Source organism: Doryrhamphus excisus, chromosome 15 (assembly GCF_030265055.1).
Source record: "Doryrhamphus excisus isolate RoL2022-K1 chromosome 15, RoL_Dexc_1.0, whole genome shotgun sequence".
In the NCBI taxonomy this organism is placed as follows: domain Eukaryota; kingdom Metazoa; phylum Chordata; class Actinopteri; order Syngnathiformes; family Syngnathidae; genus Doryrhamphus; species Doryrhamphus excisus.
Genome location: NC_080480.1, coordinates 2,960,759 through 2,988,188, shown reverse-complemented (window position 1 = coordinate 2,988,188; position 27,430 = coordinate 2,960,759). Strand labels below are relative to the sequence as shown.

Genomic DNA, 27,430 nt, shown 5'->3' with positions numbered 1-27,430 from the left:
ATTTTTCAAAATTATTTTATTATTTTTATTATATTTTAAAATAATTATTTATAAAAAATAATAAATTAAAAAATAAATTCATATAATATAAATGTTTTTTTTAAGTTCTTAATTGTCATACAAGTGAAAAAAAAATAAGTCAACCAATGGTCATATTGTGAAATATAACAAACCAAAAAATATATATAATAAATAACTACATTATGAATTTTCTAATAGATTTTCATAAATAACTATTATATAATTTTTTATATTTTTATATATTTTTTCCAAGGTATATATTATATATTATACATTTTTAAGGTATTCATTATCATATATCAATTATATAAAGCCAAGATAGAAAAAATACAAATATATATTGAAATAAAAATATATTTTTTTATTTAAAAATTTATTAAAAAATTGTCGTACAACTGCAAAAAAAAAAAGTCAACCAATGCTCATATCAAAATATAAAAACCAAAAAAATCCAACTAAAAAATAAGCAGCAATGGGATATAAAAATGTCAAATATTCAAATAAATAACTATATATTTTTTTCAATTCTTTATACAGGTGCATAAAATAAGTTAACCATTGGCAACAACAATAAATAAATAAATCACTAAATTACAAATAGTGTTCTTAGTTGACATGCAAGTGTAAAAATAAGCAAGAAATAAGATATAAAAATATATAAATAATTGTAAGAATTAAAAAAACAGCCATATCACGTTATTAAAAAAAATCAAATAACTAAACTTGAATGTGTTCAGTATAAAAATAGCCAAAATAAAACTTATTAATAATAAATAATAACAAATAAATATTTCAAATGTTGTTCATTCCACTCGGAACTCAAGTGTAATCATACATGAACCGCTGTGACTCCCATCAAGGGAGAAAGGCCCAGAACATCTAATAGCTAAATAACATTCTCCACTGTCATACAAGTGTAATAATAAGTTAGCCACTGCTAATATGGAGTGCTAATATACTGTTTCAATAAAAAAAAAAACTAAACAAGTCAGCTTCTTAACTGACAAAACTAACCGAAGCAATGTCAGCGTCAATGTCAGTCGAGCGCGATGCTACTGTGACGCAGTCAACGTAAACGTACGACTGTGGTGACAGCAGGCCAAATGTTTACAGTCAAAACCTGCATGAGGATTACGATGGTGACACTTCCTGTGTGTGTGTGTGTGTGTTCCCAAGGGAATTAATCCCAATGACTTTGGTGATCCCCCGAAACGTCCAAAACTTGTGGACAGTCGCTCCTCTCTGACCTTTCCAGCATATGGTCGGCAAAAGTGAGCCAAGTGTGGCGATGAAGGAGTCATTTGCATAACTCAAAACAGGAAGTGACTCATGCGTGGAAAAAAAGCTTTAAGCCTGTCGTCTCTAAGAGGATGTTTAGCTACATTTTAGTGTGTCTGTTTGTTCACTGTGTGTGTGTGTGTGTGTGTGTGTGTGTTGGGTGCCTTTCACATCAGACATATTAAGGAGGATATTGTCATTTATGGGAATTTCACATTCAAGGTATTTAATTTCACGAAAGAGTGTTTTTTTAACATGCTTTCCCCTGATGAATAATGCACTTGTGATGGGAAAATAAGTCTTTCAAATTGTTTATTTGAAGCAAAACAATCTGCAATGTTGACACGCTGTTAAATACCGTCCTCTAGCGGTGAGTGGGTGTAATGGCAGCTTGCCAATTTGTGGTTTTATGGCGATTTTTTTTATGTTCCGTTTCAAATATAACCCGCGGAGGAAACATGGCGGACATTTAACGGCTCCAAATGAATTGGAGATGTGAATCAAGTTCATCGGACCACGGCATTTGAATCACACTTTAACTGTTATTATGAGCAATAAAGTTGGATTCAAAGACACCATGTAATTTAAGTACAATTCACATCTTTTAGGTGTATTTTCTGTATTTTCTAAATGTTAATTGACACATCCACGTACTGTATTGTTGTTCTTTTTGTTTATTTACACGTCATAAACACCCATATTTAAGATGTCATTGTGATGTTCCGAGTGTCCTTGAATGCACCCTCCCAGAATGAGGAAGTGTTGTCCCAGAGGGAACGGACTATAGACGTGTTTATTTATCTTATTCGATGTTGGGATTGCACTGCTGTTTTTATGCTGTTATTATGAGCAAAGAGGTTGCATTCAAAGACACTGTGTAATTTAAGTACAATTCACATCTTTTAGGTGTATTTTCTGTGATTTCCGAGCATCTTAAATGCTAATTGAAACATCCACGTACTCTGTTGTTGTTCTTTTTGTTTATGTACACGTCATTAATAATCATAATTAAGACATTGTGATGTTCCGAGTGTCTTTGAATGCACCCTCCAAGAATGAGGAAGTGTTGTCCCAGAGGGAACGGACTATAGACGTGTTTATTTTATTCGATGTTGTGATTGCACTGCTGTTTTTATGCTGTTATTATGAGCAAATAGGTTGCATTCAAAGACACCATGTAATTTAAGTACAATTCACATCTTTTAGGTGTATTTTCTGTGATTTCCGAGCATCTTAAATGCTAATTGAAACATCCACGTACTGTGTTGTTGTTCTTTTTGTTTATGTACACGTCATTAACAAGCATAATTAAGACGTTGTGATGTTCCCAGTGTCTTTGAATGCACCCTCCAAGAATGAGGAAGTGTTGTCCCAGAGGGAACGGACTATAGACGAGTTTATTTTATTCGATGTTGGGATTGCACTGCTGTTTTTATGCTGTTATTATGAGCAAAGAGGTTGCATTCAAAGACACCATGTAATTTAAGTACAATTCACATCTTTTAGGTGTATTTTCTGTGATTTCCGAGCATCTTAAATGCTAATTGAAACATCCACGTTCTGTGTTGTTCTTTTTGTTTATGTACACGTCATTAATAAGCATAATTAAGATGTCGTGATGTTCCGAGTGTCTTTGAATGCACCCTCCAAGAATGAGGAAGTGTTGTCTAACTAACTGTGACGTCAAACTATACCGCCATAACAGATGGGCGCGGCTTTCATGAATTGTGCTAATTTAGCTAATTTTAGTTACACTCGGTTTTTTTTTATCTAATGGATTTTTTAAAAGGTTCAGATTCGTCCTGTGAGTTTTAAGAGTGCAAAGTTCAACACCAGGACGGAGAAGATTAAGCTGACAAGCCTTAAACCTCTTAAGGCACACATTGGTGAGAAGTGTACTAATATTGCTTTGGACATCATCCATTTTACAGGCCGCCATTCTGCCAGCACTTCACTTTAAAACTTTCAAGAGCGAGCACATTTGTTCCCTAATCGCTCTTGCTGCTCCACCTCTGCTTTTTCTATCTGGCTACTCTGCACTTTTTTTTTTTTTTTTTTTGCACCCATCTTCTTCACTCATAAGCCCCCTCAGCTCTAATTAGGCCGTGGTGTGTTTGTGTGTCAGTGTGGATGACGCTATGGAGTGGTGTTCGGGGGCCCATCATTCTACGGTTTGCTATTACACCGGGCCCCGCTAGTCCTGCATGGGGAGACGCGCACGCCATTGCTGATGCTGAGGTTAGGCAGCCATTGTTGGTTCACTTGACACGCTTACATATGAATAAAGTAGAATAGTATGATTTCAATGTTTAGTATATCCTGATTTCTTGGGTGTATTGCAGTTATTCCTGAAGTACTATCCTTGATAGTATGTAATCCTTGAAAGTATGTCTCTTATTTAACCTGGCCGCCATCACCGCTCAGTGGCAAACGGAGACTTATTTTATTTTCTACCGCTTATTTATAATGTTTCATTACATTTAACATGCATATGATGGGTGACGATGGCGTATTATTGGTCAAAAAATATTTTGGTAGTATTCCTGCCGCTTAGTGTTAGCAATGTTCCATTAAAATTACCATCAACCATGGCACGCCCGGCCTGATAGAGTGAAAATAAGTTTTCCTCCTATTCAGTGTGGAAGTGGTACGTATTTGACTTCTTTGTCCTTCTTCCCAGTCCCTTTAAAATCTTTCTTAGGTTTAGAATACATTCATTCATTCATTAATTTTCTACCGCTTATCCTCACGAGGGTCACGTGGGTGCTGGAGCCTATCCCAGCTGTCTTCAGGGCTTGGCTTAATAACAATGTTATGGCGGTGCAATTTAGGTGGCAAAATAATTGTGTTGTGCAAGGTTTCATTACATTTGATGCATATGCAAATGAGGGTTGACAAATGGCGTATTATTGGTCCAAAAATATTGACAAAAATTTTTTGTAGTATTCCTGCCGCTTAGTGTTAGCAATGTTCCATTAACATTACCATCAACCATGGCACGCCCGGCCTGATAGAGTGAAAATAAGTTTTCCTCCTATTCAGTGTGGAAGTGGGACGTATTTGACTTCTTTGTCCTTCTTCCCAGTCCGTTTAAAATCCTTCTTAGGTTTAGAATACATTCATTCATTCATTCATTATTCACGGGGGTGCTGGAGCCTATCCCAGCTGTCTTCAGGCGAGAGGCAGGATACACCCTTGACTGGTGGCCAGCCAATCAGAGGGCACATATAGACAAACAACCATTCACACTCACATTCATACCTATGGACAATTTGGAGTCGCTAATTAACCTAGCATGTTTTTGGAATGTGGGAAGAAACCGGAGTACTCGGAGAAAACCCACGCATGCACGGGGAGAACATGCAAACTCCACACAGAGATGGCCGAGGGTGGAATTGAACTCGGGTCTCCAGCAAAAGAGTTGTGTAATGTTATAAATAATGAATTATAGGAGTGTATAAGTGACTATAGGGGTGCTACCTCATGTCTAGAGAGCTCTAATAATGTTTAAAAAAACACATTTAGAAGGTTCATTCATTCATTCATTCATGAGGGTCACAGGGGTGCTGGAGCCTATCCCAGCTGTCTTTGGGCGAGAGGCGGGGTACACCCTGGACTGGTGGCCAGCCAATCACAGGGCACATATAGACAAACAACCATTCACACTCACATTCATACCTATGGACAATTTGGAGTCGCTAATTAACCTAGCATGTTTATGGAATGGGGGAGGAAACCGGAGTACTCGGAGAAAACCCACGCATGCACGGGGAGAACATGCAAACTCCACACGGAGATGGCCGAGGGTCTCCAGCAAAAGAGTTGTGTAATGTCATAAATAATGAATTATAGGAGTGTATAAGTGACTATAGGGGTGCTACTTCATGTCTAGAGAGCTCTAATGTTAAAAAAAAACATTTAGAAGGATCATTCATTCATTCATTTTCTAGCGCTTATCCTCATGAGGGTCACAGGGGTGCTGGAGCCTATCCCAGCTGTCTTTGGGCGAGAGGCGGGGTACACCCTGGACTGGTGGCCAGCCAATCACAAGGCTCATATAGACAAACAACCATTCCCAATTGTTCCAAATGGATAGAGGTGAGGTCAGAGGGGCACGGCCTCGCCGGCGTGGGTCCTCATGTGGATCTTTAACGTGGCCTTGGCTCGGAATCGACTCCCGCACGTGTTGCACGAGAAGGGTTTCTCTCCCGTGTGAGTCCTCATGTGTATCTTGAGGGCGGTGGTGCTGCTGAGTCGCTTCTCACACATGCCGCAAGGGTACGGCTTCTCCCCCGTGTGAGTCCTCAGGTGAACCTTCAACGCCGTCGTGCTGCTCAGCCTCTTGTCGCAGAAGTCGCAGGTGTACGGCTTATCGCCCGTGTGGATCCTCATGTGGCTCTTCAGCGCCGTCTGGGCTCGGAATGCGCCCCCGCAGGTGTTGCAGCGGAACGGTTTCTCCCCGGTGTGAGTCCGCATGTGGACCTTGAGGGCCGTGGCGCTGCTCAGTCTTTTCGCGCACAGGTCGCACGGGTACGGCTTCTCGCCCGTGTGGGTCCGCATGTGCACTCTCAGCGCCGTCTTGTCGCCGAATCGCTTCTCGCAGTGGCCGCACGGGTACGGTTTCTCGCCGGTGTGGATCTTCATGTGACGGTTTAACGTGGCGATTACGGTGAATCTGTTCCCGCAGACGTCGCAGGCGAAGGGTTTCTCGCCGGTGTGGCTCATGATATGCAGCCTCAGTGTTGTTTTATTGTAAAACCTTTTCCCGCAGAGGCTACAAACGCACCGTTTCTCCTCTTTGCGGATTCTCGTACGTGCGTACGGACTTGAAGGCCCGTGTTTTAATTTACTCTCCGCGTTTGTGGTTTTATCCAATACCACATCCTCGATGTGGGAACTCTCCAGACCATCAGGAAAACACATCAAATTTTCCGTCCTGTGCTTCATTTCCTGCTGCTCTCCATCCAGACTGGTGGAGTGTTCTTCTTTAATCTGTGGGGGCTCCAAAATGGACCAGTCGGACCTAGTGAGAACCTCCTGCGGCTTGGAGATATCTTGCTCTTGGAGGTCTTAAGGGACAAAGAACAAAACTGTATTACTCTTTATTGATGTTTTATGTGTTTATGAGTGCTGAGCTGATTGGGGCGTGGACAGGAAGTGACGTTGTGGGGTTTTAAAAAAAAAATTAGTCCATAGGAATAAATGGCATGGATGGTTGTCTATATGTGCCCTGTGATTGGTGGCTCCAGTCCAGGCTGGGATAGGCTCCAGCATACCCTAATGAAGATGAAGCGGCATGGGATATGATCATATGGATATATTTTACCATGATTGTTGCTTTTGTCCAGGTTTAGTTTTGCCTCGTCAACATCCGAACTGCGTAAACGAGGCTCGTGGTCACACTCCGATTCTTCTGCACGACTCCGACTCTCACCGAGGCTCGGGTCCAGAGTCGGATTGTCTCGGTCACGACTTGCCTGACAAATTAGTGGGAATGTGTCTCGCTCCTGCTTCAGTTCCACTTCTCCGTCTCGACTGGTGCAGGGTTCCTCTTTAATTTGGGGTTCTTCTTGGTCCACATTGGACCAGGAAGACCCAGGAAGAACTTCCTGTTGCTCGTCTTGCTCTTGGGAATCTAACGGACCAAAAAAACATGTGTTAGAGGACACAATGATAGATATAGATAATATAATAATGTCAACAATGACAAAAAGCTTCATCTAAATGAGCTCCAATGCTCCAATTCACTGCTGTGACGTCACAGCATCCTCACGTACAATGAAACAACACTTGTATTCTCGGTATACTGGACATTATATACCGTATTTTCCGCACTATAAGGCGCACCTAAAATCAGATTTTTTTTTTAAAAGCTGACTATGCGCCTTATAATCCGGTGCGCCTTATATATGGATCAATATTGAGCCGCGACAGGTCTCGCAACTTACGGTAAGCGGCCACCGACTCAATTTTTCCCGTAGAAGAAGAAGTGCGCTGTGCATACTGGGAAATATTAAACGACGATTCACTTTCATTTGTGCGTTTGTATAAAGACCCTGAAATGGCTCCTATTAAGAGACACGCTTACAACGCAGAGTTTAAATCGATCGATTTAAAGCGATCAGTCACGCAGTAGAACACGGAAATAGAGCAGCAGCAAGAGAGTTTAACATTAATGAATCGATGGTGCGGAAGTGGAGGAAGCATGAGGATGAGCTGCGCCAAGTAAAGAAGGTTAAAGATGTGTCACGAAAATGCTTTACCTCAGAGAAAATAATAAAACAGCTGTTTATTCATTTTGGGAGTGAATGGAGTTGTGGAAAGCTTGTTTGTTCTCTATTAATAAAGTTTGACTGACCTATCTGACTGTTTTGTTGACATTCCCTTTAGCGCGGCACCATCTAATGGTTGCATAATGTAACTACAGCCTGTACTGTAGCGCCTTATAATGCGGTGCGCCTTATGTATGGAAAAAGTTTTAAAATATATCATTCATTGAAGGTGCGCCTTATAACACGGTGCGCCGTATAGTGCGGAAAATACGGTACTTCGTCCTGAATAAACAGCATATTTTCATGATTTACTAACCTAATCCCTGCAGCTTTATTCGGGGTGTGCGAATGGAATCCAAAAGCCGACGTTGGCGACCGATCTCCTCCTCATACTCGACGATAGTATTTATAAAGACCCCCGCAATCTCTTCCGCGGCGGCGGCAAGTCGCTCGTTGACAAAATGTCTAATGTACTGATACGAAGACATTGTTGCTTTATAACATGATAGTCATGTGTACACACATTACCGCTGTTCACGTCAACGCCTCTTTTTTGGAGCACACTTCCGCTATAGTCTTCTTCTGCTGGTCGTGTTGACAGTTGGGTGAAATAGCGCCACCCTCTGTTCATGAGCGGGAACTACAACAGGTTTATCGCTTCATTCCATTTCATGACGTCATCATCTGTGGACGCTTAATGGCAATATAAAGTTTTAGATATTTAAAAACAAATACTGTTGGGGCAAACAAAGTGGATGGTAAATAAAGAGACTATATTTTGGGGCTTTTACAGTTAAAGTCGTCATATTACCTTCGTTCGTCTGGGCGTTTGAGATGAGCAGTAGCCTCTCTTTGGCCATTATGTGCCTCTTTAGTTCTTTAACGGTGATTAGCGGCTCGGTAAAAACCGCCATTACAGAGTTGGTTCTTGAGAAAAACTTGTAATGTACATTAAAAATCGTGGCATCCTTTATAGGTCATCTAGTCGAGTTAGCGCTAATAACTTGTTGCTTGGCTAACGATGCTAATATTTTCTATTTGACCGTGACGTCAAAACGGACAGGCACCTGCCGCGGATGCCTATATGACGTCATAGTGACGGGGCCGGTTGGTCACTTGGGCCCCGCACGCGACTCCATAATGGAGGACAACGGCAAGAATAATTGTAAATAAAACCATATTTAATGTCATTGTAGGATGACATTTTGCTATTTAAATGTTATTTAAATCCTATTACATTTTTAACAATGCAATATTCACGTGTACATGACATTTATTGTTAAAAAATCATCCGAAAATAACATTGTATGTCTACCAGACATACACAATAAAAATAATATACAAATACTGTAGTATAGTCACAGAGGCATTTCAAAGTGCAGAAATACATTAATGTACATTTATTGCAGTTAATTGGTTCCAACAAGTAGGATTCCTGATTTATAAATGGAGTATATTCATAGTTGTAACATAAAAAAAACCTGTTTACAACATTATAAATATGGTTTTTAACCTCTCTGGTTCTGGTCCTAGTCAGGTGTGACTGCAGATACCACATCGCTGTAGGGTCCGTAGCGGCCATAAATGTCTTTTCCCACCACAGCAACACACAGCTTGTGCCCTGCGTTGTATTTGGTGATGGACACGCACATGGGCAGAGGTTTCGCAGCCACCGTGCCCAACGTTCTCCAAGCTGGGAAGACTCTGCTTCCCTTGACTTTTTCCATCGTCAGCAGGATACTGGAATGTGGCGAGAGAGAGAGAGAGACAACGAGACAAAGCAAATGTGAGTAATGATGTGATAAAGGTGACTATAGGGGTGTTATTTAATGTCTATAAGGCTTTAATAATATGTGTACCTGTAGCTCTCCATCTGTGGCAGTGAGGTTTCCTTCTCATCCCCATTCCACATCACCGACAGGCTGGGAGGCTGCTTGATGAGAGCCAAGTGGACACTCACTTTTTCGGGGATGTTGTAGGACGCAGCCTCCATGTTCAGGACGGAGGGGAAAGGATTCAACGGCAGGGTCGGATACGGAGGATCGTCCTTCGGCGTGGAAAATCAAACAAGCCGGGTAAGATGATAAATATCATTATTATTATCAATATTATTAGAGTCTGACCTGATGTGAGAATACACGCGGGGCGCTGGTTATTTCGGAATACGAGACAGATTGTGCTTTGGTTTGCTTCATCATTGGGACGCAGGAATGAATGTTAGCAGGAAGACAGGGTTGTAATCCACAAGCATGTGAAGGAGCCTACCTGACTCACAGGAGTCGTCTTACTTAAGTCTGCCATGGCTTTCATTATGGCTGGATAGACACGAGCAGAGGGCAAAAAAGATAAATGCATACATTCACGTTGACTCGTCAACCATAAACATACCTTGATTCTCTGTTTGCATCCTCTGTAAAGACAACTTGGTGGTTTCCTGAACACAAAAACAAGTTTAGAGAGATAACATCGGAAAATGTACCAATACACAAGAGAGAAATCTCTTCAAAATAACTACAAAAGCAATCTTCACTTGCTAAATGTACTGCAAAAAAGGCCAGTAAGGATAATTCATAATGCCGACTACAGAGAACATACTAACTCCAGAAATACTTCAACTTGCTGATATAGTTCATCTTCAAACAGCTAAAATAATGCATAATGCTAAAAATAACCAATTAGCTACAAATGTCATCCAGTACTTCTCTACAAGAGACGAGAAATATGATCTCAGGGAAGAAGTACATTTGAAACACTTATATGCTAGGACTACGTTAAAAAGCCATAGCATTTCAGTATGTGGAATCAAACTATGGAATGGATTGAGTAAGGAACTCAAACAATGCACAACAATGAGCCAATTCAAGAAGTTAAAAATTAAAATAAAAATTTATTTAAAAAATTAAATAAAACTAAAATAAATCAAAATTATATTCGGAAAGCAGGAAGTGAACAAATGTAACAGTTACTGATTGTAAAAGTACCAGATGGAGGGGTAGGATTTAATAAGCTTTGCTTCTTCCTACTCCTTTTGGACATGTGGAACTGTGAACTGATTATGGGATGGCACTCAATTGTAATCTGATGCATGTTCAAATGAAATTAAACCATTACCATTAATAATTACATAAAAATATTCCACATTATCATTTATTTATTTAAATTTAATAAAACTAAAATAAATCGAAATTATATTAGGAAAGCAGGAAGTGAACAAATGTAACAGTTACTGATTGTAAAAGTACCAGAAGGAGAGGTAGGATTTAATAAGCTTTGCTTCTTCCTACTCCTTTTTGGACATGTGGAACTGTGAACTGATTATGGGATGGCACTCAATTGTAATCTGATGCATGTTCAAATGAAATTAAACCATTACCATTACCAAATCAACATGATATTCAAGACTTACCATGATTTCTATCAGACAGTTTTTCTCTGTTTTCTGCTCCTTAATTTCTGTTGACGTTTCAATGAATAGTTATCAAATCAAATCCAGAAATTATAACTATTATTAGCATAATAACACGCTCTTACCTTCCGGCATGCTGTCATCGTCAGAGTCTAAGCTGCAGTGGAGGGCGTGACATTGTGACATTGTTTCACGGTTAACTTGAAACCATTTAAACACAAAATCGACATCATGACCGTTGTTGAAATGGACTCACTTGATAATTTCTCCTTCGTTTAAAGAAGTACTCTGAAAGTGCGGAGATTTGTAGGTTTGTCAGAAATGATGAACGCAACAGTGAGGTGTGAATTAGGAGTTTTCGAACCTTTTTTGACGACTTCTTGGCGGCGAGTGCTGCTTTTGATCTCTTCGTAATAGTGTCAATACGTGCCTGAGGACCAAAAAAAACCATCTGTAGTGATGTACGACTCAAACAAACTCAAACAACCGCAACTCAAACAAACAATAACTTAGCCAATAAAATCTGCTGGAAAAATTAAAGTCAAATCACTGCTTATGCTGACATAACCGCGAGTGGTCCCAACCTCGAGTTTTTGTATGGCGCTCTCATAATCTATGTCATGTTGAAGTTGTTGAATGGTTTCTGTTAAAAACTGCAGCCTGGAGTTCCTCACTCTGACTGCCTTCTGCACTTCCTGCTCGACCATTGCCTGGAGCTAAAAAAAACAACCAAAAACACATAAAATGCATTTTCCAAAGCATACAAAACGACTGCAAATGGTGTCACTTACTTCAGACTGGGATAACTTTAGTTTCCAGTTCCCATAATCCTCAGCGTCAGGGAGCAACCGCTTCATTCTTTATAATAAAAAACTGAGACAAATATGGAGGAAAATGTGTCGCAGTTATGGCTGAAAAGATCAATAATAAATCACCCAGTGAGACAAAACTAACTTGATTTTTACTGCAATACAATAGAACCATGGTTAGCATCCACCCTGGTTAGCGTGTTTGTCCCGATTAATATTGAAAATTTCGCTTTAGTTTGCATACATTTTTTGGTTAGCATACCACATGACAATACTAATACGCTGAGTCCAATTGTGTGTTTTTTTTTATCACTAGGTCCTGGTTAGCGCTTTTTTCCCCACTTAACGTCCAAAAGTTTGCCTTGTTTTGTAGACATTTTCCGGTTACAATATGACAATATTAATACACCGCATAATAAATAACACCGGGGTATCAGCTACTGTATATTATTATCCGTGCTATGAAACAATGTGTGGTTACCGTTGGAACACAATGCAAAAAAAAAAAACTACTTCAAACATTCAACTCGCTATGAAGCCAAAGTCTGATTTACAGTTAGCTTGATGTCTTAAACGTTCGCTAAATTGAAACACATCAAATAAGCAAATTGATTTACACAAAATTTAATAAAAACATATGAGTAATACCTCTAAAATTCTCGTATAAGACACTCTTCTTTGGCTCCGGAAGCGCTGTAGTCTTTGTTGTTGGTTTTCCTTCTACTTCCTCGTTTTGTTGCTACGCAACATTCAGCGGGAAATACCGCCACCATTCGGTGAGGAGAGTAAATCAGGATTCTATACTACCCAATTACATATACTGTATCAAGCGCTACCCAGGGTTGTACTTCACCGCTAGTCCACTTGATGTCGCTAGAGGACAAAGTAGACCAAACTAGTGTGTAGGGGGAAAAAGAAAACAAACGCCAGACAACAGAAGAAAATTCTTATTGGACCATAATATGCATGTTTTTAAATAAATATGAGCATTTTAAAAATTTGAATGACAATGGAATAATTTTAAAAACAATTGTTATAGCTGGTAAGTTACATTTAAAAGGTAATGCAAACAATGCAAACATGTTTCAGAAATTATTATTTAATGTTTAAATTGTTTTATTTTTTTTAAATCGTTTTCATGTATTCTCATTATTTATTATTTTTTTTATTTATTTACACATTTAATTAAAAGCAGTATTAGAAGTGAGTAAGTTAATAAGGAAACACAAGCACAACAACAGAGGCTTATTAGTGAATATTAAATCAGCTTCATAAAGTACACAAATAAAAACATCACACACAGGGTGGTACTTTGATCATGTTTCATCTCATGTAGCATGTAGCAGAGGCAACCGCTTCCATCCATTTCCCTGAATCTTTATTGTAATTATCAGGTTTTAAAGAGACAGAATCGTGACAAAACAAGCCAGTGCATCACTGATCATATAGCTGAACTAGGCACATTACTACATTGCTGTACATTATTTCCAAATAAAAAAAAAAAATCTATGTTAAAACCACACCAAAAAAAATATTTAAAAAATTAGTGCTATATTGTAAGCAAATATCTTGAATTAAAAATAATCGGTGGTACTGATGGGAGGCACAATGCACATAGAATGTCATGTTAATATGTGCTACAATTCTTTTAATAAATAGATTTTGTCTCATTTGAGGACAAAATGGTATATAACAATAACAAAAAATAATAATAATAAGCACACATTCCTAGTTCAAGTTTGCATGTTGTCATGTTTAAATCCCAAATATCACAGCACGTCATCGCTTTAAGTGTTCACCGCTAAAATAGACGCAATCACAGACATTGTCCAAATCCTACCCAATGGTATCGCTACGCTTCCTCTATGCTATGGTTAACATACACTTTACTACTCGTTACTAAAGACATTAGTACTTCAGTCTTAGAATAACTATACGACACATACACAGCAAATATATATGTACAAAATAATTCATTTGTTAATAGCTTTTTTGGGGAAAAAGGTGAGGACCCAGTGAGACAAAACTAATTTGTTGTTGTGTTGTTGTTGTTTACTGTAATACAATGGAATCATGGTTAGCATCCACCCTGGTTAGCATGTTTTTCCTGGTTAACATTGAAAATTTCGCTTTAGTTGCGTACATTTTTTGGTTAGCATACCACATGACGATATTAATATATTAATACGCTGAATGAGTCCAATTTTGTTTTATTTCTTTTTATCACTACGTCCTGGTTAGCGCAGTTTTTCCCAGTTAACATCCAAAATTTTGCCTTGGTTTGCATACATTTTCCGGTTACAATATACCGCATGAGTCCAACTCTGTTCTCAATGTATTTTATCAGAAAAGCAAGCTATTAGCTTGCTAGCGCAATGGAACCTCGGTTAGCGTATAGATAAATATTAGCAAAATTGCAAATCTATACCAAAGTTTTGACTCATTGTGTAGATTTTTTTGGTTAGCTTACAATATGGCGCTGCGTCTTGATGTGTTGTTTATACACCAAGTTTTTATTACAAAACATCCTTGTTAGCAGTTAGCAGTTAGCAGTGGAACCTTTCTGCATTTTAAACTATCATTGTAAAAGTATAAAAACATATTTTGTGTTAACATTTTTGGCTTTCTGGAGCAGATTTATTGTGTTTACATTATTTCTTGTGGGGAAATTTTGGTTAGAGTCTGCTTTGGTTAGAGTTACACCGGATGAACGACGCTAACCAAGGTTCCACTGTATTTCAAATCATATATTATGTTATATATTCCAGAAATGTAAAAATTGATCAAACAATGAGCCGTAAATGTACATTGTGAAGCAGGTCATATGGCTGTGGGTAGTAACTAGTACACTAAAAAGTCAGATTAGCACCATGTTGATGTTAGCTCTCTTTTCATAGCCGTGTAGAGCAGCTCATGGAGTGGATGTTCACCTAGATTTTATGCAAATTGGCCTTTGGCGGAGCAATATATCTAGCTGGGGAAATCAGATGACACTTGCCAAACCTGAATTGCAAATTGACACAGCAGTTCATACAATAAAATGTATCCTGAACAATGTTTTAGTAGCTACAAATCCACTCAGTGAGATTCATTGTACTTTTTTTTTTTGCAATGGAGGCTGTGGCCATCAAAGTGACACAGGATGCTTGAGATTATGGTAGTGATACTGCAACGTGAACATACTGCACAATTCTTTTCCTTGATAACCTACATCCAAGTGGTACGTACGCCCCCGGGGGTGGGGGGGTGTCGACACGGTGACGCCTACTTGCGTTTCCTGAGCACCAGGTACATGACGCCACTGATTAGAGTCATTGGGAAGCTGACCCAAGCCAAAATATAAGAGGATCCATAAGAGCCGTCGTGGAGGCTGGTCACGTGGAAGGACTTGTTCTCAGCCGTGTAAATGGACGCCGCGATCATCACGCACAGAGCTGAAGGGAGGAGCATAAGGAAGAAGGCGGGAATTAGACAAGGCTGGCGATTTTTGAATTGTCTTCCATTTTGACTCATATATGACTCCAAAAATTCGGAGAAAATAGCGAACTGTAATAGCCAGTTACATCACCGTGATTACACACACGGAACCAAAAGGAGGGGTTCCTAATCAAGTGGCCTGTATCTCGCTTTGCCCGTAAGGTCATCTGGGTCGTTAAGGTCACCAATGTTGTAATATCTGTTAGGAGCAGACTGCTTTTCATCCAATATTTTTCAAGCTCACGCAGAGGTGGCTAATTGCTGGATGTTCACTACTCATATTCATATTTCATATTTTCATATTTCTTGATGACTGCACGGCGACCCAAGTTCGATTCCGGCCATCTCTGTGTGGAGTTTGCATGTTTTCTCCGGGTACTCCGGTTTCCTCCCACATTCCAAAAACATGCTAGGTTAATTAGCGACTCCAAATTGTCCATAGGTATGAATGTGAGTGTGAATGGTTGTTTGTCTATATGTGCCCTGTGATTGGCTGGCCACCAGTCCGGGATGTACCCCGCCTCTCGCCCAAAGACAGCTGGGATAGGCTCCAGCACCCCTCGCGACCCTCGTGAGGATAAGCGAATAGAAAATGAATCAATGAATGAACCTTGAAAATTTTTTTTAACATTATTAGAGCTCTCCAGACATGAAGTAGCACCCCTATAGTCACTTATACACTCCTATAATTCATTATTTATGACATTACACAACTCTTTTGCTGGAGACCCAAGTTCAATTCCACCCTCGGCCATCTCTGTGTGGAGTTTGCATGTTCTCCCCGTGCATGCCTGGGTTTTCTCCGGGTACTCCGGTTTCCTCCCACATTCCAAAAACATGCTAGGTTAATTAGCGACTCCAAATTGTCCATAGTTGTGAATGTGAGTGTGAATGGTTGTTTGTCTATATGTGCCCTGTGATTGGCTGGCCACCAGTCCAGATTGTACCCCGCCTCTCACCCCAAGAAGACATCTGGGATAGGCTCCAGCAACCTCCGCGACCCTTGTGAGGAAAATGAATGAATATTTCTTGATGACTGTGTGTGTTTGTGTGTCACTCACAGGCCAATATCTGAATAATCGCGGTGAAGATGAATCTCTCTCCTTGCTTGAGCCTGAAGAGCTGAAGAATGAAGACGAAGAAGCTGATGCAGCATAAAATGGTGGCCAGGATCATGGTGGCCTGGACTGTCTGCAGGTAGGCTGGAGAGAGAGAGAGAGAGAGCGAGAGTCGGTTTGACATTATTATCCCCGCGTCACATCCGTACACCGTTCCTCACCTGCATCAGGCGTATGGCTCTTCTCCACGGGGTAGCAGGTGGCATTGCAGGAGTACCACAAATCCGAGTAGATCACATCCTGTCCGGGCGGAGACACCACCCACCATGCCTGGAGCACAAACATTCTCTCTTGAGGGTTTGTTTCCAGTGTTGTCAAAACAATAAGCAGTGATCTGTACGTGCGGGACGGTGCTCACGTTGTGTATGGTTGCAACAAAGAGCAGGACGGCCGCAGCCACGTGGAATAGGATGATGAGGAGTAAGATGATCAACATGGCTGCCCCCCTCTTTTACTGGTTGATGAATGCCAAGATGGGCTTCCGTGTCGCTGGTTGCTTCTTGTTTCCTTGTTTCAGTGCTTCTCACCTCTTAGTTTGTTTGTCTGGAGCAGAAATAACATGTAAAGATGATATTTCTATTGACTTCCTATGAAATATTAATAACGCAACAATGTTTCTGATCAGTTACCACTTTATGGTTAAACTGGTCCTGCGATGTATAAATAAATACTGTGGTAATTCATCGACAACCATGAGAGGGCGCTCTAGGCTTGTGATGGCAACGCTTGTTGTGTTAGCTTAGCACAGTGGTGTCCATAGCATGGCCCTGGGGGCCATTTATGGCCTGAGACTTGTTTTTTTTTTTATTATTGGCCCGCAGCAGATGGTTAAAAAAATGGTTAAAAAATAACATAAAAGGGCAAAATATAAAGAGAATATGCTGAAATATTGATACTAATTTGATATTGAATTTTTTATTTTCAGTATGCAGTCCTTACTGGAAAAAATGTGGACACCCCTGAGTATAAAAATCTGTTTATGACCTTCTAAATATGTTTTTTTTATTATTATATTTTATATAATAATACATATATAGTAATAATATATGTATTATTATATAATAATAATTATTAATTATATAATTATATTTTATATTATATTAATATATTATATATACATTGTATGTATATAATATATATGAATACATAATAATATATACTACATATATATTTATATAATAATAAATATATTATTATATTATATTAATTATATAATAATAAATATATTATTATTATAAATTATAAATGTATTATTATTATATATTATATTTTATATAATATTTATATAATTATTAGAGCCCTCTATATATGAAATAACACCCCTATAGTCGCATTTTACATCCCTACTACTCGATATAGTAAATGTAATAACAGAATAACATACTATATATAGTAAATAATATAGACTCATACATGTTAGCATTGGGAGAGTTCCTTGTTGCTGTTTTTTTTTTGGTGTAGTACTTCCTGCAGTGGCTATTGTCTCATCAACGGAACATTACCGACACCTTGTGACCAGTGTAGAATACTAAAAGTCATCGCAACGTCTTATGAATGCCTTATATTATTATTTTTGTTTGTTGAGCTGCTTGAAAATGTTTAATTTTGGCTAAAAGTATTTAAAAATTAAGCCGTATTCAACCACAAAACAGCATGTTTTATTAATGAATATATTTTTGAGTGTGGTGAGTGTTTATTGTAGTATTAATCTTTTTGTTAGTTTAGGCAGATTCACGTCTCTACTGTTTATGGTAATTTCATACTTGAGAAATACAAGTAAAAAGTACTACATTGAAGTTCAGAGGGGGAAAAAACTCATGTTTACATTTTGTACAGTTTATAATCCATAGAGTAATTATATGATTCCGATTCTTGGGAACTGCCACTCAAAGCGAACATTAAAAGGAGCTCAGCGGGCGTTTAAAAACACATGCGAGTGCACATACACACACATAAACACACACACACATAAACACACACAGCAAAGGAATTAGCCCTCTCTGCCAAAATGGAGTCGTAGTAAAAACAGACTCCTCCCGCCGACAGGAAGCAGGCGGCAATTTTGTGTGAGCGCATATGGCTGTGGGGGTGTTACCAGCAGATAGTCCGGCTGGAGAGGACATGAAAATAGAGGCTAAATCATGAAATGATGGCGTGTACGGGCTGAGGGTTTAGACTGGAATGTAAACCTGGACTACTTGTGCTAAACAATCCTCATCACGTAACCTAAACGTAAACATGTTTCAACACAAATTGTGATAAAGAAACCACTTTCTTATTAAATAACATAACAAAATGTCTCCAAACTTTTGACCGGTAGTCGATATTACACGAACGTCCATCTTGAATCCGTCAATGACACGTCATGTACTTTGGGTTGTGTATATTCCCGCCTTCTAAGTCGACATAAAACACCCACTAGCCAACCAAAATATCCCACATACCTCTCAGTACCACGTAGTGCAGTTCTACTCTACTGCAAACTGCGACCACAATAATAAACGTATTCATCATGAAATATTAAAGTCAAAGCAAGGGAACCCCAATGGGAAACATACACATGCAATATTTAAACTATGTAAAGCCACAATATAGAAACATAATTAGGTTTTATTTCAACTGCATTATGTGAACTACTTGCCTCTATTAGTAGAAGCAACTGAAATAGCCACAAGAATATGCCGGGTACAAGAGTATTCACCTACTAGTAACTGTTACTTCAGTGTTGACATTTATGAACTTCTTATCATGTCATTGTGGTTTATTATACAAACAAATACATTAAAAACCTTGGTTAGTGTCAGTAATCTGTTCTAGAAGCTCCAACCCTAACCAAAACGTATTCCAACCAAATTAATTAAATACATTCATTCATTCATCCATTTTCGAAAGCCACAAATGTTAAGAAAAAACTAATTTTTTAATAGTTTTACATGCATAAAGCAAATCTAAATGCATTTAAATGACTGAGACACCACCTGCCTGTTTTGCCATGAGTTATTCCTTCAACTCAATAGTGTTTCTCACCTCAAGTCTCGGCTTTTATTTTGATCACGGCTGCAAAATAACCTAAATCGGCGCCGAAGAGAGTTGCAAGTGCACGCCATATGGTATGCTAACCAAAAAAATTGGTTGTAAATTTTCTCCTTTAACCGAAAAACAAGCTAACACGGGGCGTATGCTAACCGAGGTTCTACTGTACAGTAAAAAGGGTTGTATTTCTAACGTAGTTGCAAATGGTAACTCGTTTTCTACCGCTTATCCTCACAAGGGTCGAGGGGGGTGCTGGAGCCTATCCCAGCTGTCTTCAGGCGACCAATTAACCTAGCATGTTTTTGGAATGTGGGAGGAAACCGGAGTACACGGGGAGAACATGCAAACTCCACACAGAGATGGCCGAGGGTGGAATTGAACTTGGGTCTCCAGCAAAAGAGTTGTGTTATGTCATAAATAATGAATTATAGGAGTGTGTAAGTGACTATAGGGGTGCTACTTCATGTCTAGAGAGCTCTAATAATGTTAAAAAGATTTTTTTGAAGGTTCATTCATTCATTCATTTTCTATCCGCTTATCGTCCTCTCCGAGCTGTGAGATCTGCGCGCAAACCACTCCTCCACCGTGCAGCTCTAAATGGCGATTAATCACGATTAAAAATTAAAAAAAATAAATTAAAAAAAATGTAATTAAAAATTTTTTATTAAAATTTTTTTTAAATTTAAAACATTTTTAAAAATAAAAATAAAAAATAAAACAATTTAAAAATTAATAATTTAAATTTTTTCAACATTTTTAAAAATCATTTCACAGCCTTAATTTTTGTTAATAACAGTGCTCTCTTTCTTGACTATCACTTAGCAGTTATTTTAAAGTGTGACTGCACTAATGCTCACCTCAGACACCGGCCAACAGCTGCACACACACACACACACACACACACACACATGCCATATACATCGGCCTCGCTGGTCTGGCATGCATTACATTGTCTTCCCAAATCTCATGGTCTATCCGCCACAGTAGACGTGTGTTCACAAAGCAGCAGCTGTGCAGTGTCAATCAACGAGCAAATAACCACCTTGGCTAACTCATTTAGACACAATCCTGCAGCCACCAGTTGCTAAAAAAGTGTGAAACCGCTCACGTTTTTAGCATTAAAAGCGTCCTATCAGATGGTACCCACCAAATACAACCATTCCTCCTTTCCACTCACCCTTATAATAGGAGGCGAGGGGGACTCTATGCTTGTGTGTGTGTGTGTGTGTCTGGTTGGAAAATGCTGACATTTAATGTCCTTTTCTTTCATAAAAACACAAAGCCACAGACTTAACTGGGCCTCTGAAACTCACTCCCCCGTCTCTCTCACTGTCGCACTCTCTGCTCAGCTCTTCTCTTGCTTGGCTTTTGGGCAAAAACCAATGAAAAGTGATGAATAGAGAAGAAGAACGGCAGTGTAGCCCTCTGGCTCCAAATGAAAAATGTGACTAAACGTATTAAAGCTTCCCCCCTCGGAAACCTCTTGGAAGGATCTACTACCAGTGTGGAGTGCTTTGTGTCTTGCCCTGGGATACAATTTGGCTGCAGTAGTTGAACTTTATTTTGAAGGACTTCTAGTCATTCGGTAATGAGTGCAGAAATAAAATTGCACCAAAAGATGGAGGCGGGGTCTGCCCTAACCCTTTTGCTTAATTATATTTATGTATGTCTGTGTGTGTCCATGTGTGTGTGTGTGTGTACACAGCAATCAGAGTCCAAGGTCTATTTTTAGTGAAAACACAAAAACCATATCTTCCCTGTCATGGAGTCACGTTTTGTTTATAGGAGAGCAAACACACACACTTTATATAAACAACCTTCCACCCATTTACATTCACCAGTTGAAAAAAATATTTCTATAGACTGACTTTCCATAGAGTCAGGTTCTTAAGATAAGCTATAAACTATTGTGATGGAAAAATATTACACTGTATGTATTCTTTTTAGAACTCTTTGTAGCTTTTAAACCAGGGGTCTCAAACATGTGGCCCGCAGGACACTAGTTTGAGGCCCCCGCTTTGATATGAAAGTTTAATGTTAGTGCGGCCCGTGCAAGTTTGATATGGATGCTGTATGGTATCATGTACCCAGAAAAAAATATTACGTTTGATTAATGTTCATGTTAAAGGTTAAATAACTGTTAATAGTTATCCTCCCTATCCGTGTGGAAGTGGTAAATTTTTGGGTTTGATATGGATGCTGTATGGTATCATGTACCCAGAAAAAATTATTACGTTTGATTAATGTTCATGTTAAAGGTTAAACAACTGTTAATAGTTATCCTCCCTATCCGTGTGGAAGTGGTAAGTTTTTGGGTTTGATATGGATGCTGTATGGTATCATGTACCCAGACAAAATTATTATTACGTTTGATTAATGTTCATGTTAAAGGTTAAATAACTGTTAATAGTTATCCTCCCTATCCGTGTGGAAGTGGTAAATTTCTGGGTTTGATATGGATGCTGTATGGTATCATGTACCCAGAAAAAAATATTACGTTTGATTAATGTTCATGTTAAAGGTTAAATAACTGTTAATAGTTATCCTCCCTATCCGTGTGGAAGTGGTAAGTTTTTGGCTATTTAAGTTGAAAGGAAATAACTTGAAGGCTACCGTTTAGGTCGCTATAGCTCTCTAGTTTGCGAGTTAGCATGTGTCTCAAGACCCTGCAGTTGCGCAATATGTTGTAAATACAAAGAGTATAAATGTGACTATAGTCGTGTTTTGTCATGTCTACAGGGCTCTAATACTGCTTTGTTCATTTTAATCTGAAAAAAAAATAATTTGTCTACCCACCAACTATATGTGGTTTCTTAAGTTTTTATTATTTGCCGTTTTATTATTATTATTATATTTATTTATTACTGATTGATTTATTTTCTTTATTCTTGATTTGTTTATTTATTTTTCATCCTATTTTGTGTAGAAAAATCAAAAGTAAGATATTTGAGAACAGTGTCCAACAAGCAAGTTCACCGAGCTCCCGATCTCATTTTACATCACTGAATCTATTGGCTTCCTCCTCCTTGGTGTCACAAAATGAAAGTGGACGTGATTATTTACTAATACGACACTGTGTGGCATACTAGGAGCGTTCAAAATACAATAAATTGATTTTTAGGGTACTGAATCGATCGCAAACGGACTGTTCGGTTTCGCCTCTGATCCGAGCAACCTTCGTCGGTTCATGCTCAAAGACTAGAGCTGTCCTATCTAGTCTTTGAGCATGAATGATGAATGATGAGAAGCGAAACAACAACACGGACAGTCAAATTGCGATCGATTCAGTATCCTGAGAATCCAATGACCTGGATGAACGAGAATACTACTGATTAATTTCCAAGCAGGAGCCCCTTAGGATCCCTGGAAACAACCTTGGTTAGTGCGTTTCTTGGTTAAATGTTTACCGGTCCGGTTACCGTACTTCATTGTAATTCATTGTAATTCAGTACAAACCAGGCTTAAGTCGAAATTTGGAAAATCCAGTGCAGTAGCACATATCAACTATGAGATTCCTGGTATAATTCAGACAATACCTTGTGCATACACAGTACACAGGTTGTATATCTTCAGGCATAAGTCCCCCATGTTGGGCAACAGGAAATGATACAAATATCCCAGCAATGAAACAACATTAAGACAAGCTAGTGATTGGAAAACAAAATTATCTTCAAATTGGGACCATTTGGAGCACCCTGTTGAATTACTTAATAACACAACAAAGTAGACAAACACAATGCAAGGAGTAGTAAGTGTTGTGTGTTATGTGTGTGTGTAGTCAAAACTAATTAGGATCTTGTAAAAAAAAAATGGACAAATGCCCACATAAACACATGCATGTTTTTCCAGCAGGGTTGAAAGACTTCCCTCTGACTTTGGTATTCTTTCATGTCGGACATTGACATGTTTTTAGTGTGAGTCAACGCGTGTATTTCACGCACATTCCCAAAGTGACAGGAATGAGTAATGGCTGCTAAATGATGAGGGAATATCTAATGTGCAATTTTTTTTTCAGCATCCCTGCGTCATGTTGTTTTTTTTTTTTCATCTGTTTCGTCCATCAGCACCTTTGAAAATACCTCATCACATAATCAACCACCTCTGCTCCTGCTGCGTTCATGATGACAGAAAATATTGGAAAAACTAACACTGGGGTTTTGGCTTGCTGGTAGACGGAAAGCAGATAGGAGCTCATATTACTGAAGACTACTTTGAAGCTTTCTTGGGGGGCCAGTTAAGGATATTATATTATATATAGAGTCTGAAGACTATATGACATGTGTAAAAACACACCATCTTTTTATATTTAATGACATTCAAAATATAGTTCTATTATGAATATTATTTGTATTTAACAACATAATAGTTGTTTTTCAATTAAATCCAATATTACAATATAAACACGTTACTTTTCTGTCCCAAACATTGTTTTAGTCTCAATTTTTTAGATTACCAATTTCTTTGTCCGTCCTTGAACGCATCATAGCTGTGTTGCTCCAATACAGAGTAATAGTTACATATAATATTCTGTGATACTGCAACAAATACACATTTTTACCGTGTTTCTTTCCCCTCATCATTGTTCCCAAGTGCTAATACTTTGTTTAAATGGTTTGTTGACGTTATTATGTCAGTGTTGATTGCTACGGTTCCCATTTATTCGGTGTCAAGTTCATTTATGCTAGCACACTGCCTGTCACCCACACATCAAACAACGATGTTATAAACAATCTTCGGAAAACAATCGCCAGGCTAGTAGTTTTTATTCATTTCGTACTTGTTGGGAGCAACTTTTATGGGACTTTGGTGCATTTCAGTCAGAGAAGATGTAACGCGGAAGTGCTTTTATTGTGAAGGCCGGAAGTGTTTTGTGGTTAGCCGTGTTTCCTTCATGTCAAACTTTCACAACGTCAGCGGTCAAAAACCCTCTGTTCGATACTCTACTGTGCCTGTCTTTGTTTTATACACAGCACATAAATAACCAGCTTTATATTACATTACAATTACATTATTTTTAATAACTTTTATTTGATAATCCACCGAACACCTCCACTATAGGCCTCCATCTTTTATTAGCACCACTAGAGGGCGCGGTTTCTTTATAAGCATAATATGCGTAGGCGTGTGACAAATTGATTTATGAATATGATCTTTAACAGTTTTTCGTTATCCAATATCAATACAAAAACTCTAACAACAAATGTGAAATTACGATGACGTATTTTTATTACAGACAAGTAAACTAACAAAGTGTCACGTGCTGTATTTAAATGTAGCTGTGCCATATGGAAGCGTACAAAAAAGCGAATTCGAATGTTACCAACAGATGAAACATGCTAATTAAATATATATTATTTTAGATGAATAACGAAAAGAAACATGTTAGGGGTTTAAAATTGTTACCTTAAAAAATGTATTCATTCATTTGGTTGCGCACGCGCACGCACGAGTGGCTGACTACGCCCCTTTCATCACAAACTTTGCTATGCGTTACAAATACACAAAATGTATTGGAAACAAAGTACCACACAGTCTTACACGATTCGCGTTAAACTAATAATACTGTGATTTAGTATTTTACTCCAGGAATAACGCACACGAACGTGACATATATAAAACATTGTAACATATAGAAAAAAACATTGTGTAAACATTGACTCACCGAGCCTGGACCCAAAGGAACGCACACAAAACAGCCCAGCACCGAGCGGCTCAGCCTTGGAAATATTCAAGTCAGCAAGTATGACAAGAACTGCACAACACACACACACAAAAAGTTACAGACGCACTCTTGCTCGCACACTGGTCCGACTGCTGGCGTGAACGCGCGTGGGTAGGGCTCGAGCTGGGCCTGGGTGTGGCTTTGGGACAATATGTGTGCACGCGCGTGTGTGTGTTTGTGTGTGAAAGAGAGAGAGAAGGGGTGACAAAAGAGTGATGACAAGCAGGAAGTGGATAGAAAAATTATTAAGGGATCCTGAAGGGGTCTTTAAAAAGTCAGTCAATTTTTGTGGGTGGAGTTGATGGGTTACATTGTGATTTTACAATATATTTGCAAATGGTCATTCATTCATTTTCTACCTTCACATTCATACCTATGGACAATTTGGAGTCGCTAATTAACCTAGCATGTTTTTTGGAATGTGGGAGGAAACCGGAGTACCCGGAGAAAACCCACGCATCCACAGTGAGAACGTGCAAACTCCACACAGAGATGGTCGAGGGTGGGGAAAGACAAAATAAGAAGCCAAAAAGTTACCACTTCCACACAAAATATGAGGAGAACTCATTCATTCACTCATTTTCTACAAATTATCCTCACGAGGGTCGCGGGGGGTGCTGGAGCCTATCCCAGCTGGCTTCTTCGGGCGAGAGGCGGGGTACACCCTGGACTGGTGGCCAGCCAATCACAGGGCACATATAGACAAACAACCATTCACACTCACATTCGTACCTATGGACAAGTTGGAGTCGCTAATTAACCTAGCATGTTTTTGGAATGTGGGAGGAAACCGGAGTTCACAGAGAGAACATGCAAACTCCACACAGAGATGGCCCAGGGTGGAATTGAACTCGGGTCTCCTAGTTGTGAGGCCTGTGCGCTAACCACTCATCCACCATGCAGCCCATAATTAATGATTAATAAATAACCGCTGTTTTGTGGCTGATATTATTAGTCAAAAAACATCGAAAGACAACTTATATGGACTAGCATCAGTAATGTTAATGACCTTCCACACTGCATTTTATTAATAAATTTAATAATATTGCAGAAAATCATAGAAAATAAATCTCCAACCTTCTAAATTAATTTCTTAAACATATTAGAGCCCTTTAGACATTTAATAAGATCCGTCTAGTCACCTTTGCATTTTATTTCCCAGTATAGTCGAAGTATATGTTGCTTTAAATGTGTTTCCTGTGAGACAGGAAGTGACGTCATGGATTCAGAGTTGAGTTTTTGCTTGGGTGGATGATGACGGCAACCTGCCATAAAAGCCTGTTTTTGCGGCGAACAAGTCTGGTGCTTGTGTGTCTCACAACACACAGCAGCATTGCAGTAGCATTACTGTCACCTAGTGGCCAGTGTAGAGTACTACATAGTATTTTAATGTTTTTGAATGCATCTTATGTTTGTATTTGGGTTTATTTAGTGTATTAGTGTATTTAAGTATTAAACAGCATGATGTCTGTGATGCATGAAAATGCATTGCAAAACAAAGTAGTACTTTTTGTACTTTTTCAAACCTTGCTAGTTTATTTATGTTTCTTTCCTGTGCTCCTCATGCGCCCTTTTCCAGGACGATATGGGTGTTCCTGCAACACACCTCTTTTGGGCCGCACTTCAACCTGTCACAAGTCATGTTATGAGAGATGAATAAATGCGAGCACGTGGACTATTGAAGTATTTCATCTGAGGATGAATAACTGATGTATTCATGTACCTGCGGGGGTTTGAAAAGCTGGTGTTTATTCAATGACACACCCATCTCTCCAGGCACATCAGCTGTGGGGTGGAGCCACTGTGCCATTGTGAGCTGTTATATGCAAATAATCGATAACGGAAATATCAACAGTGGAATTCAACCTCAACATTAATCCACAGCGTCCCGATCAGTTGTGTACTTGACTAAAAGTATGCATTGTGATGCCTTGGGGGTGGGTGGGGGGGGGGTTCATGTGTGGAGTCATAAGGACATGGTTAGCCAGGAGAAGAAGAAGAAGAAGAGGGCATTGTTGAGGATTGTTACGCTGCAAATAATTCTTTGCATTTCTGGGCAACAACACGAGACTGCATTGCGGGAATGAATGTGACTCAGCCAGCAGTACATCAATTACAAGTGAGACGCATGTAATAAGCATGATAACCTGATTAGGGAAAATGTCCAAGTGGAATACAGAAAACTTAAAACCAAGAGCAGATATTTAATCCGGAACAAAAGGTTTAATGGCTGTCCGGTATGTTGACGTAACACATGAACAGTTATTCAGCTAAACAGTAGCATGAAAAAACAT

At 38.9% G+C, this 27,430-nt stretch overlaps 3 protein-coding genes and 1 long non-coding RNA gene across 7 annotated transcripts in view; 1 reads left to right on the top strand and 3 right to left on the bottom strand.

The window, feature by feature from the left end:
- Positions 1–16,805, top strand: part of LOC131103328 (uncharacterized) — a 44,473-nt gene extending 27,668 nt beyond the window's left edge. The window contains exons 2-4 of one of the 2 annotated variants that reach the window (XR_009119591.1): positions 9,308–9,357; positions 9,437–9,646; positions 16,327–16,805. This is a non-coding gene — a long non-coding RNA (uncharacterized LOC131103328). Of the gene's footprint in view, positions 1–9,080; positions 9,358–9,436; positions 9,647–16,326 lie in introns of those variants that run through there. The other variant, XR_009119590.1, reaches the window with a different exon arrangement.
- On the bottom strand, positions 714–8,663 carry LOC131103325 (zinc finger protein 664-like). Of its 3 annotated transcripts, XM_058049486.1 has the most exons (4): positions 8,383–8,663; positions 8,100–8,264; positions 6,626–6,934; positions 714–6,368 (listed from the first exon to the last, which is right to left on the bottom strand). In XM_058049486.1, exons 2-4 carry the CDS (start codon positions 8,200–8,202, stop codon positions 5,404–5,406), a joined length of 1,377 nt encoding a protein of 458 aa, XP_057905469.1. In that variant the 5' UTR covers positions 8,203–8,264; positions 8,383–8,663; the 3' UTR covers positions 714–5,403. The 3 variants fall into 3 exon arrangements, with proteins under 3 accessions (XP_057905469.1, XP_057905470.1, XP_057905468.1); XM_058049487.1 differs by lacking the exon at positions 8,100–8,264 and having other exon boundaries at positions 8,383–8,662; XM_058049485.1 differs by lacking the exon at positions 8,383–8,663 and having other exon boundaries at positions 7,888–8,242.
- On the bottom strand, positions 8,833–12,551 carry atf7ip2 (activating transcription factor 7 interacting protein 2). The gene is made up of 12 exons (XM_058049488.1): positions 12,435–12,551; positions 11,769–11,850; positions 11,562–11,693; positions 11,342–11,407; positions 11,234–11,265; positions 11,103–11,134; positions 10,978–11,024; positions 9,960–10,005; positions 9,837–9,886; positions 9,695–9,760; positions 9,431–9,618; positions 8,833–9,311 (listed from the first exon to the last, which is right to left on the bottom strand). Exons 2-12 carry the CDS (start codon positions 11,832–11,834, stop codon positions 9,101–9,103), a joined length of 936 nt encoding a protein of 311 aa, XP_057905471.1. The 5' UTR covers positions 11,835–11,850; positions 12,435–12,551; the 3' UTR covers positions 8,833–9,100.
- Positions 12,946–25,221, bottom strand: emp2 (epithelial membrane protein 2). The gene is made up of 5 exons (XM_058049489.1): positions 25,077–25,221; positions 16,740–16,924; positions 16,543–16,651; positions 16,325–16,465; positions 12,946–15,220 (listed from the first exon to the last, which is right to left on the bottom strand). Exons 2-5 carry the CDS (start codon positions 16,815–16,817, stop codon positions 15,051–15,053), a joined length of 498 nt encoding a protein of 165 aa, XP_057905472.1. The 5' UTR covers positions 16,818–16,924; positions 25,077–25,221; the 3' UTR covers positions 12,946–15,050.
- Between the last annotated feature and the right edge of the window lie 2,209 nt (positions 25,222–27,430).